General features: G+C 39.2%; 1 protein-coding gene across 7 annotated transcripts in view; it reads left to right on the plus strand.

Moving 5' to 3' along the window:
- The window catches only part of LOC133282712 (phagosome assembly factor 1-like), a 61030-nt gene extending 50050 nt beyond the window's left edge, over positions 1-10980 (plus strand). For 3 of the 7 annotated variants that reach the window (XM_061478900.1, XM_061478903.1, XM_061478899.1), the window contains exons 13-17: positions 494-537; positions 3972-4015; positions 5318-5376; positions 6833-6905; positions 7302-9331. In XM_061478900.1, the coding sequence (XP_061334884.1) occupies positions 494-537; positions 3972-4015; positions 5318-5376; positions 6833-6905; positions 7302-7391 (310 nt within the window). In that variant the 3' untranslated portion in view covers positions 7392-9331. The other 4 variants (XR_009747700.1, XR_009747699.1, XM_061478901.1 and 1 more) reach the window with 4 other exon arrangements.
- Positions 10981-12260: the final 1280 nt, after the last annotated feature.

Below are 12260 nucleotides of genomic sequence, written 5' to 3' on the forward strand. Positions count from 1 at the left end.
GTCCATTTACTGGTAGGTAAGCTGCTGTTTTTTCCTGACATTATTTCAGCTAGTCATTAGAAAAAAAAATTAAAGTTCTCTCATGCTTCTGAACATATTTTTAATACTTTGTAAATGTAAACTTCAGAGGAGGAATATGAGTTAAAGAATAAGTAATTGTCTGTGATTTAAGCAGTTAGTGGCAGAGAAATATATAGTATTGTTTCTAAGCTGAGTATTTCTCTATTCACTCTGTCTAAAAGCAGAGTTATTTGTGCTGAAGGACCTTTTGTATCGTCTAGAAAATTGTTAGGACATTCCCAGGCTGCTGCCTTTTTTGATGTAGAAAATAGAAATGAGAACTTTTTAAATCTGTTAGCATTGAGATTCTCACTTTCATTTTATTCTTCATGTGACTTTTGTGCATTAAACTGATTAAGAGCCCTAAGTTTGTGCTATGCAGTTTATGTTGGCTTTTCTGTTTTCTAATAGCTTTACGATTTGCACTTTCTAGTTACCATCGCTGTGAATTCAAGATTCCACTAGTTGTTAAGGGAGGTGAGTAGTTCATCTGTTTTCCTGCTTCAGGGGGCACATGCCACAACATGCTCAAAGGGAGGTGTGATCATTTTTCATTTCTAATGCATCCTTAATTATCAGAGGATGCTAACAGTGGAAGTCATTGAGACACAGGAGAAATTTTGGGGTTAGGCTTATATTTAAGTGAAAAAGCTACTTCAGGGGACAGGCTAGCAGTTCTCTGATTTTATTTACAATACCTTGTTTGTTTACTTGGATCATCCAAATATTTGGCTGCAATGTCACTAACTTTCTGTAATGCTGCCACTCTGCTAAAATCAGTTACCTTGTACCTGGAGGCTCAAAAACTGTAAGGCAGTGTTAGTTTGATCTGGTCCAGTCCACAGATGAACTTCCTAATGCTGAGCTTGCTCTTGAAAGGCTTATTCATGATAATGAATATTGTTCTTCTGACAGACAGGGTATGCCACAAAGTGTCCACACACTAGCTGTATAATATGCAGAGTTTATGAAATAAGCACACTAAAGCCAATAAGCACTCTAAAGCAAGCACACTAATGTGAATTAGGTAAAAATCTCTCTCAATATAATGAATAAGCACAATAAAGCAAATCAGATATAAGTACTGGAGACAGTTAGAAATGCATGAAATCATTACCATATAGAAAGAACAGAGATTAAGAAGAAATACATCACCAGTTACCACTGAATCATAATCCAGGCCTACACTTCCAGCTGGGAGCCAATGCCAGGAGTCTCAGGTAATTGAGAAAATTCCTACACGGTGCATCCACCTGTAGGTGAGGCTTCTCTCATGTCTCAAGAGGGTCCCATTTTTATACCCCTAGGAAAACGACCAGCTTTATGCTAGATCTCTGATTGTTTACTTGGGGGACTGTGCAGTTTCTCATGATCTCACTGTTGTCCACTCTGAGAGCGTTGGCCAGGCGCCCCAGTGCAGCCAAGTATGAAGGTCATAGAATAGCTGCACACCTATGCTTTCCTGCCTCTTTCTGACAAAGATTCTTAGCGAACATAAACATGCATACTCTGCTGAATACACTGTGGCAAACAGTTTGTTATGATTCTCAGTCACAAGAGGGAATCAGCTCTCAGCTAGGTTCCCATCCATTACAAATATAAACTGGTTTAGCTGGGAATGAGAACAAACATCCAGAATATATTGGCTCTGTGTGCTATAGACAATATGTGTCTGTTGTGTTCACTTTAAAATCTTTACTTGAAAAAGCATATATATAATCAGTAGTGCTGATTCCACAAGATACTAAGATATGCCCAGCTGTCTGTATGTAAGTGATCTCAACAAAGCATGAGGAACCTTGTTTGAAGATTGTAGTGATCACAGTAGACTTCTTTTAATGTAGAATTAACTGGTGTACTGGAAAAGTGAATATTTTGATTATCCAGGGAATACTGGCCGCTGGGTAGGTTTTGGCCAGGAATGGTCTCCTCATTCTGACTGGTTTTCACTGAAAGCACTTCCCTGTGTAAAGTGCAATTCTCCTGTGTCTGTCAACAGCAGTTTGAGCATGTAGAAAAAAGAAACCTGGAAAAGCAATGTCTCTATATACAAGCTTGTATGAAAGTTGATTTGTACTTCACCCAAGAGAATAAACATGAAAGTTCTCACTTTTTACATTGTTTTCCCTTTGGTCATTGTGCAGTACTTCAAAGGCACTAATTTCTGTCTTTTTTTAATTATTTTTATTTTTATTCACCTCAAATAGTGCCATGAATCTCTTCTGAATGTGTCTGGGTTTTTTCTGTTTCACTTTTTTTTTTTTTCCCCTCACCTTTTTAGTCTCTGCCTTATGTTCAGGACATGTAACAAGTTGTAAACAAATGTTATAAAATTTATGAAGAACCCATCTTCTTCCCTCTGGTGGCAGTGCCTGATGCAGCCTTATTAACTCCCTTCTATGTAGTTCAACCAGACAAAAAAATGACAGCTGGAGTTCAAGTTGCACAGACACTCGACTCTTTCAGCATAAAGACAGCATGTTTATTTAGCAGGTGGAAAATACAGAGGAGCTTTCAATCAAATTAAAGGCCATTTGCTATGTTGACTTCAGTGTCTAGGTCCATTTCCATTGCTTCAGGAAGTTGCTCTCAGTATTCAGAAGTCCCCAAATGTATGTACAAAACAGTACTTGAAACCATCAGCAAACAATTTCTTTTTAAGACTGTAAGCTTAAATGCAATGCTGTTCTTGCCTGCAGCATTTTTTTTTATTATTTAGTAAGTAAACTATGTATTTGCAAGAATGGTGTTTCAGCTGATTCCAGGCCTTGCCAGCTCCTGAGTCTCTAGCTGTCAGTTTCAGCCAGCTTCCCTTGCAAGCGTGGTGGAGTGTTTGGTTTCAGTGAGTGGCTGTGCTAGGCATGTTAACTTAGTGCAAAGAGATGTAGTTTGCAATCCCAAGCACAATTACAGGCTGGGCAGAGAATAGATTGAGAGCAGCCCTGAGAAGGACTTGAGGGTGTTGGTTGATGAGAAGCTCCCCATGACCTGTCAGTGTGCGCTTGCAGCCCAGAACCCCCCTGTGTGTTGGGCTGCATCCCCAGCAGCGTGAGCAGCAGGTCAACAGAGGTGATTCTCCCCCTCTACTGTGCTCTGGGGACACACCCCCCCCCCCCCCCCCCACTCCCCCCAGTCCTACATCCAGCTCTGGGGCAATGAAAGAGGGATGTGGAGCTGTTGGAGTGAGTCCTGAGGAGGCCACGGAGATGCTCTAAGGGCTGGAGCACCTCTGCTCTGAAGACAGGCTGAGAGACCTGGTCTTGTTCAGCCTGGAGAAGGCTCCAGGAAACCTTAGAGCAGTTTCCAGTGCCTAAAGGGACCAACAAGAAATCTGGGAGGGACTTTTGACAAGGGCCTGTAGGGACAGGACAAGGGGGAATGGCTTTAAACTGAAAGAGGGGAGATTGAGATTTCCTAATAGGAAGAAATTCTTCACTATGAAGGTGGTGAGACACTGGCACAGGCTCCCTAGAGAAGCTGTGGCAGCCTCATTCCTGGCAGTGTTCAAGGCCAGGTTGGATGGGGCTTGGAGCAACCTGGTCTAGTGGAAGGTGTCCCTGCCCGTGTCAGGGGATTGGAACTAGATGAGCTTTAAGGTCCCTTCCAACCCAAACCATTCTGTGACAGTTTCTTTTACAGTGGCATTCTTCCATGTAAGATTACATCTTAAACATATAAATTGTTAGAACTTGGAACTTGTTATAAATAGCAGGTTTGTATAATCACCTTAACTGGCATTTAATCAATGTTGTTGACGATTCTGGTTGCTAGTAAATGCTGGTAAATTTGTATATGAAGTGATCTAATGCTTGTATGTCTCCTGCTATCTGAACTAATCTCCCAAAATAAAGGATTATACAGGAGACTCTTCAAGCACAAACTGTAAAGGTTTTTCTGTTTTTCTTTCATAGATAGTGCTGATTCACAGACAGAAACATGTACAGCATACAGCAAGGTAAGTCTGTGCAAAACTGAGTGCTTTCCTTCTTAAATCATCTACATGATCTATGCTGAATTTAAAATGTACTTTGAAGAAATAATAGTGGTTGTATCATGTTGTTTTAAAATAAAAAAGTTGAAGGCCAAAAGTTTTGTTAAGGATTCAAGGCATTTGTAATAGCACACTTCAAGTAAACTAAATTATTACATTGCATGCTTTTCATTTTAAGCTAGCTGCAGGTAGAAATAAAACAGTAAAATAAATGATATGAGAAAGCAATAGCAGTGCTGGGTGAATGTTAGCTGGAAAAGATATTTCTAAACAGAATTTTCACAGAGTTTTTCTATTTAATGTAGTTATAGAAGACATGTATTATTTAACAAGAGGGTCCAGTGCCTTCAACTTTTTTCTGAAGGGTGCCAGTAATGGGATGTTTCTCAGGCAGCAGCAGGCCTTACAGAAATGTCACTGCAGGTGTGACACCTCCTGATGACAGTGGACTCCTTGAAGACTGTACAGCCTTACCACCTAAATGAACCTCCCTACTGGGCAGTTGCTGTTGCATCTTTGAGAGCTACATCAAGTTGAAAAACTTCTCAAGAACTGTTAGACAGAGTCTCTACAGCTAACATTCAGCCAGGGTCAGTGCTCCTCTCCTGGCTGCTAGGGTGCCAAATGAAGGCTTTCCTTGGTGAATTTTGAGTCCCATACTGGGAAGAAAGAATTGGAGTCAGCAAGCTTGAAGTTGCCATTCTTTGCTTTTTGATTTGAAGTACTTACACCCTTCAGTGCTTTGACTTAATTTCAGTCTTGTGTGTGAAACTGCAGCTTCTTAAGTCTGATTAGAGTCATGAAAACTGCTGGACATTCCCAATTGTTAAATAATGCTTTCCTCTTCCAAACTTGTCACTTAAATCAAGGAAAGACTTTTGGGAGAGGTAGCAGTGATGCTGTTTTTCCTTCTGCAAAGGTATGTGAGAGGATATTTTGTTGAAGTTTCCCACAGCTGCTTTGTTCTCTGAGGTGTCCCTGAAATGCTACAAGACTTTACAGCTACATTTTACCCATAAGACACATAGGTTCAAATTCAAAACTGTTTTGAGACAAAAAAAGAGAATAAACCCTGAGAGGATTTCCTAGTAATGGATAGTTTCCACTACTGAGTATGGCTCCAGTCGCAAAATACTTAAGTAAATAAAACCTCTATGTTATTTGGCAAATGAGCATGCCACGGACAAACATGTATGACACTTTTCCTGGATCAAAGGAGTTTTTTCTGTGTCTCATTTTAACACAAAGTCTTTCATATATTTACAGTGGGACAGTATTCAGGATCTTCTGGGGCACCCTGTAGAAAAGCCAGTGGTACTTCACAGGTAAAGATCTCTATTTTGCTTGGCAGGGATTGAGCTAATAACAGAGGATGAGTTTAGGCAGAGGAAGAGTGTTTATTGCACTAGTTACTTTTTGGCTGCTTTGCTGTTAAAGTTTCAGGCCTTTTGGCCACTAACAAGACTAGATAGCTGCTCTCAGAGGAAATAGTGACATGAAGAATGAAAAAATTTTTCAACATTCCTGGAACTGTAAAATCTGGAGAAGAGCTAAGCAGCATATTTTTGTGTAATAAATAGATTTATTTTATATTATTATTTTTTACACTAGTCACATGCATTTCAACAATGTGACATCCTGCAGCAGTGTGTAGTATATATGAGAGCAGTCTGTCTGAAGCAGCTTTGCTTTTATGAACATGCATGGTTGTTCTACAGTTCCTTTGGGCTGACTGATGATGGAATAGTCCTTACGTTTGCTGTGTTTCTACAGAGATTGAGCTGGGTCTTGCGTTAAATAGGCATTATCTGTTTGCAGAGTTACCATTCTATGGTATGAAACTATGATTTATCTCAGGACAAGTGTAAGTCATGGGTAGTGTGAAAATACTGCAGCAATTTCAGATACAGCAAACAAGGTATTTTCAAAAGGCTTTCATATGACTTTGAGGTTTGGGGGTGTTTTTTCCCCCCTTTATTCTCCTAAATCATTGTGCTCTTTGTTCCTTTTTATTCTTGTTTTATGCCAGTGAGATTGTTAGAGCAGAAGCTATGTGAAGTAAAGCTGAGGTAAAATAGTGATTACCTAGAGCCTTTCTATTTTTCGTCTGTGGTGTAGGGAGCAGTTCAACCAGAGTTTGTTTTACTGAGAACATCTCAGATGTCTCAGACGTGCAATCTGAGGAAGTGACCAGTTAAAAGAAAGGTCAAAAGATAAATATTTCGGGGGGGGGGGGGGGAATTTGGCTATAATCTAAAATCCATTGCAGTCATCCATGGAGTCTGCCATTGTCATATATATGTCTAAGATACATTAATCTTGAAAAACACTGTTTAATAACATTTGGATTATTTTATTTCAGTATCTTACAGGGTAATTTAATTAACATGATAAAACAAGTGGATTAATAGACAGCATATAATAGATACATATGGTAGAGGCTGAGACAAAGTAGATTTAAGAGTGGCAAAGGATCTTGCACAAAAATAATTTATAGTAAGTTACATGGTGCTTCTCTCTTCCTATGGTTCTGTTTATTTTCAGGGTTCTTCCTGTTCATGTTAAGTGAAAGAGAGTATTCCTGTTGAGGTCATTATTAACTTGTTGATTACTTTCTCCCCGAGTATTAATAATGGCTCTGTGACATGAAGCAGAGGTATCCTCTGGCTCACTTGGGAGTCTAGCAGTGGTGTTTCATAACCTAGATTTATTTTCTTTTGATGAAAGCCATGATAAAGATGCTGTAATTTACCCTATATCACTTCCCTCTTTTCTGTTCAGGTCATCGTCTCCAAACAACACTAACCCGTTTGGGTCAACCTTTTGCTTTGGACTGCAACGAATGATCTTTGAGGTTAGGAGAACCCCACCCCACCCTTTTTTTTTTTTTTTTTTTGAGTTTACTGGCAGAGACAGGCAACTTCTCAATCTCTTCTCTGAGGTTGTATATTTGCATGTTAAAGCTGGAACTTCAAGTTTGGCACCTGGAACTAGTTCTAGCAGGAGATGAATGCACTCTGCTCTGAGGAGTGGTGGGGCATGTTTAGATCTAGAGACCATTTGACCATTTTTTGGAACTAGCCAAGAGCTTGTTGCTTTCTTTTATTGTTTGGATTTCTTTTTTTTTTCTTTTTTTTTCCCCTCAGACAGATTTTAAATCAGTTCCGTATTCACTATCTTCACTCTTTAGAGTTTGTTTGGTGTGTAATTCTTCTTCTAAATTCCCTTTTTCCCTGATGTCCTTTTGCAGGTGATGCAGAATAATCACATAGCTTCTGTTACTCTGTATGGCCCAGCGCAGCCCAGCAGCCAGTTGAGAACATCAGACCTTCCCCAGTGAGCATCCCCTACAAAGTCAGCTAATCTTGATGCTATGAAATTAGTACAGTGTGCCTTGATTTGCTGCCACTTCTTATAATATGGAAAGCATGTTATGATTTAGTTTATTTCAATAAGCCTTTCTACCCAGGAATGGTATGGAGGGGAAATTCAACCATTCATCGGGCATGGAACTGTTGATGGAGGAAAGCAGCTTAGGTGCCTGTGCCATCATTTATTCCTCTCCATTGCCCTCATCCTATGCATCACAGACCCAAAGAGACTGTCCCCCCTTCTCAGCTGGCAGAAGGGGGAAATGGAAGAAGGGCACGTAATGACTGCAAGCGTTAAAAGCACAAACTTTCTGAGCCTTGGAGCATCTGGAAGCAGGTATTGATTTTAATGTTTGTGTTATTGTATTGATGTGGTGGTCACATTTTAAGAAAAAGAGTGTGTGTGTGTATCTATAAACACATTGGTATTTCTGTGGCTTAGGACATTGTACCAAGTGTGACAGGGATGTATATATGTCCATGATTTCAGGCACCACATCTTTGTCTAACTTTAAACCAAGCAAGTAGCATGTGCATAATACTTGGTTGTAATATTTGCACTACATACACTTTAATTACTTGATAATCGTTTTATCTTTACTGAGGAGCATCTGTGTACTGGGTGTAAGTGGTGTGATGGTTATTTAATGTACGCTGCGCATAAAGCTTATTTATACAGTGGATCAAATTTATCCACCTTCCTGCACTAATATGTACTTGATATGCTGAAACAATTTTTTTTCCCCACGTCTGGTTTACTAATTCTTTTTCATATGCAGTTTCAGAAACAATAACAATAAATTCTGGAAGAGGTTATTTCTATGATTGAATTATGTTTTAATGAAAAGATTTAATACAATTTTTCATACTAGGGAAATAAATTAATGAAGAAAGTGTTGCCTGTTCCAAAATACTTTATTCCTATTCCATTTCCTTAGAGAAAGAACCGCTGTATATAATGGTATCTCAGAAAGAAATTCCTGAGCTCTGCCATCACCAGGAAAACCTTTTCTGTAACTTTTGATGTATGACTTTAATTTATGCCAAAGGTTTAGCCAAAACCATCCTTTATTGTAGTTTCACCATTTCTGTACATATATACTAACTGCACACCCCACCCCAGCAGACAGGATATAGGCTTCTTTCTAGTTGGGAGATGCTGCTTGTGACATTTTATCCCAGGAGGATATTTTAGGTTTCTAGTTCTCTTACCAGTCTTATTTGGGGGAAATAGATGGTCTGTCTTTGAAATATTGAACCCTTTTTAAAAATGGACAAGAGAAATATATAATTTTATCAAATTTTTAATATTTTGGTGTCGCAACTTGTGCTACATAGTTGACAATTTTGTGAGTTTTACTATGTGTACAGATTTTGTAAATATGACATTTTTGTAATTTTAATTCCATGTACAGTGTAATCCTATATAGTTTATCAATGAATGAAAGAGAGGAAATCGAATGTTAACCGAAGTTTTGGGTCCTGGACCAGTAGCAAGGATAAACGTGGTTGTGTGTGTGTGAAACGTTCTTTGCCATTTAGTCTTCCTGTATACTGTGATAGTCTAAACTGTTTTGCAAAAACAAAAAAAAAACCACCCCATGGCAAATCTAATGGGTAAGGAAAAAGTTACTGTGTACCTTTATCCCTAGGGGTCACTCCTGTTGAATCCCTGTTCAGTCTTTGCTGTCTCCTGTGATCATTGCTTGCTAAGAAAATTTTATGCCTCAACTTCCCTTTTGTTTCCCCTCTAATTTTAATTTCATTTTACATAGCTCTTCTGTAAATTAAATGGAATAATAATGAGTGTGTACACTGAAAGAAAAATAAGAGTTACTGGTTTTGTGTTAAATACAGTTTCTGGGTGTTTTCATAATAAAATCATGGATGGTCTTGCTTTTGTTATCAATTAGTTCTTTTTATTTTACTGTCTTTGAGATGTCACATTTGAAGTACCTGACTAATCTTCCTTCTTTGCAGCTCATACAGTATGTTCTCCAAAGAAAAAGTATAAAAAACAATATAACTTGCAGTCTCTTTCCTAGTGTATTATTATTTTATGCCCTGAAGTGGAGAAGGAAAGTCTTTAAACTTTGGTAAATAACACTGTGGCTTCTGTATTGGGTTCAAAAATGTAATTACTATTCTCATGTCAGCCTTTGGGTAGCATGAAAATTGATCAGGCTTCAAAGACTTCAAATATTTCACAACAGCATGAAAGACATGCCTGCAGTAAAAGAAGCAAACGTGAATTCTCACACTGCTTTCTTGTGCCCTAAGGTACTTCAACAGCAAAGCATTGAAGTCTGCTTACTTTGAAATAGATTAGAGGTTAATGCAGGGCATACAAGATGGGATTCCTGCTTCCATTTGTATTTCTCCTGCAGTGGCTGTGTAATGTAGGGTAGAACACTTGGCTCTCCCTCTTAGCATTCTTCAGTTTTGGAATATAAAATGACTTCGCATAGTGCTTGGCATAGTTTGCTCTGGGAGGATTTGATGATCTCTCAATTGAGATGGTGTGTGTGCTTATGCTTGTTACTAAAATATGACAGCAATCCTGCTAATAATGTCAGGTAATTTTAATCCTGTAATTGCTCTTTTTCTAATAAAGGCTCCAGGTTAGCTGCAGGAGGAGATAAATTCTTGATGGGATGATTTGAATAATGGCTACACAGATGCTACCACTATCATGCTCTTGAACACGTTCAGTTGAAACTCTTCAGAAGTGTGAGGTCAGGACTGCTGCTATAACATGCACCACGGGACTTAGGGCAGGATGTCAGCAGCTAACCAAAGGTATTTAACAGCTGCAGTGACTCCCATCTTTGCTTGTAATGCTCTTGGCAAGTCAAAGTGACTAAAACAGTGTAGATAATAAAATGTGCTCTCTTAACAGCACGGGTACTTCTCTAGGTCAGTCCCTTCGTCATGACAAGGTGCTCTGTAACAGACAAAAATTAAAAGCAACTTTGCATCTTGGCCACTGTTGCTGGGCTGAGCACAAAGCATTTGACTTTTGGGAGAGGCAGAGCTGAAGAAGGGCCCAGGGAGATAATGGGGAGCAGGTCTTCCTGGTGTCATAACCCTTTGTGATTGCAGCTGTTCTTAACTCATTTCTCTGAGATGTTTCGATTTGTTTGCCACTATTTGGACCAAGCCAAGCTGTTCCTGTGCTGATGCATTAGGGGATCTGGTGTGGAGCCTTAAGGACTTGCTGGCATGAGAAGTTTAGGATTGAGGGGTGGGGGTTTGTGGTAGTTTGGAATCACCAGAATGAAGAGAGGAAGGAATTAGGGGATAGAGGCGCTCTGGGGAAGAAGGGAAGTATAGTAGTGTTAGCAGGAAGGAGAAGCTGGGACAAGGCTGGTGGCACATTCTGATGTGTGCCTTTTTCCTTTGTGTGGAAATTAAGAGTGTGTGTGTGTGTCTGCTTAACTTGAATATTGCCATATTTGCCACAGTGTTTCATTTGTTTACACCAAATAAAACTGATGGTTGTGCCTTTCTTGGAGAGGTGAAGCTGACATTTCATCCTGTATTCCTTAGGCCTACATTCAGTCCCTGGGGTCCTATGAATATTACAGGCAGTGCTGCACAGATCAGTGCTGCTGTGTAACACTAGTTTTATGGTTGGTTGTTTTTTTGTGGTTGTGTGGGGTTTGATTTTCTTTTTTTTTCTGGTTTGGTTTTTGTTTTTTTTTTCTGGGATTTTTTTTTTTTCTGAAATGGTAATCAGGTGGTATGTGAGAACTGATTCATACACTCATGATCATTCATACTCCAGAAATCTCATCAGATCTGTTTAAAACAAAGTCTTCCCTACAGCTCAGTTGCAGCAAGATGGTGATTCATCAGTACCAGGGGCTGGCTGGAGGTAAGGTTCCAGCTGGTGTTTTCCAAAGGGAAAACTGAAGGTGTTGGTGCCCACTTCACAGTGACTTTCTCCATGTTGTTAGAGCCTGTTAGTCACTTTTAGTCACTTAAGAACCCTGCTGAATGAATTTCTGTTAGGGTTTGTTTGACAGCTCCAAATGGATATGAGAGTAAATATGCATTTGTGAAGCTGTGTGGCTCTTTGAAAGAAATATGATGTCCAAGCCACAGTGATTAACTTCCTTCAGAGTATTCAGACAAGGGCCAAGGTGTTTTTAATTGGGCCTCCTTTATCTTGATTACCACAGCACAAAGCACTCTCCTGTCTGGCTGAACCTGTCAGACATAACCTGATGCTCACGTATAGCCAAATAAATGTATCACTGTGTGTGTTTGAAGAGTTAAAATACAAATTAGTTATTTCTTTTCATGTAAGACATGGCCCAGGATGTTTCAGAGGTAAGGTAAGGTTGAAGCAAAATAAGGGGAAATTAAAAATGGAGCTTATTAAAAATGTGACTCTTGAGCATTTGAAATAGGTCAGGAGTTAATGAAGCAGGAGGATTTGTTCAAGGCCAGGTTATAACCAGTTCATCAAGTGAAAACCCCACCTAAGAAGAGATTTGTTTTTGCAGGGAATGTATCTGTTACTTGGAGGGATCAGGTGAAACTTAAACACCATATTCTCTACCTATGTGAATTTTAGCTGTAACTAATAAGACATTTAAGCAGTGACTTTATCTGCCAAACCTTACATCCAAGGCTCTTGTTTGTGGGGATGTATATTTTTCCAGCAGGCAAAATCATTCCTTTTCATGATCTGGGAGCACTGACTGCTTGAAACAACAAGAAAAGTAAGCTGGAGTTTGCAGAGTAGCTAATTACTGGGGTGTAAGATACCATTATAGCAGTAACTTGTTCTGGACTAGACTGTAGTAATTTAACATAACCTTTTCTCTTTC

The sequence above is a fragment of the Pezoporus flaviventris genome, unplaced genomic scaffold (assembly GCF_033815535.1).
Source record: "Pezoporus flaviventris isolate CSIRO_AGI_PZ_B2104156 unplaced genomic scaffold, CSIRO_AGI_Pfla_v1 ptg000136l, whole genome shotgun sequence".
In the NCBI taxonomy this organism is placed as follows: Eukaryota; Metazoa; Chordata; class Aves; order Psittaciformes; family Psittacidae; genus Pezoporus; species Pezoporus flaviventris.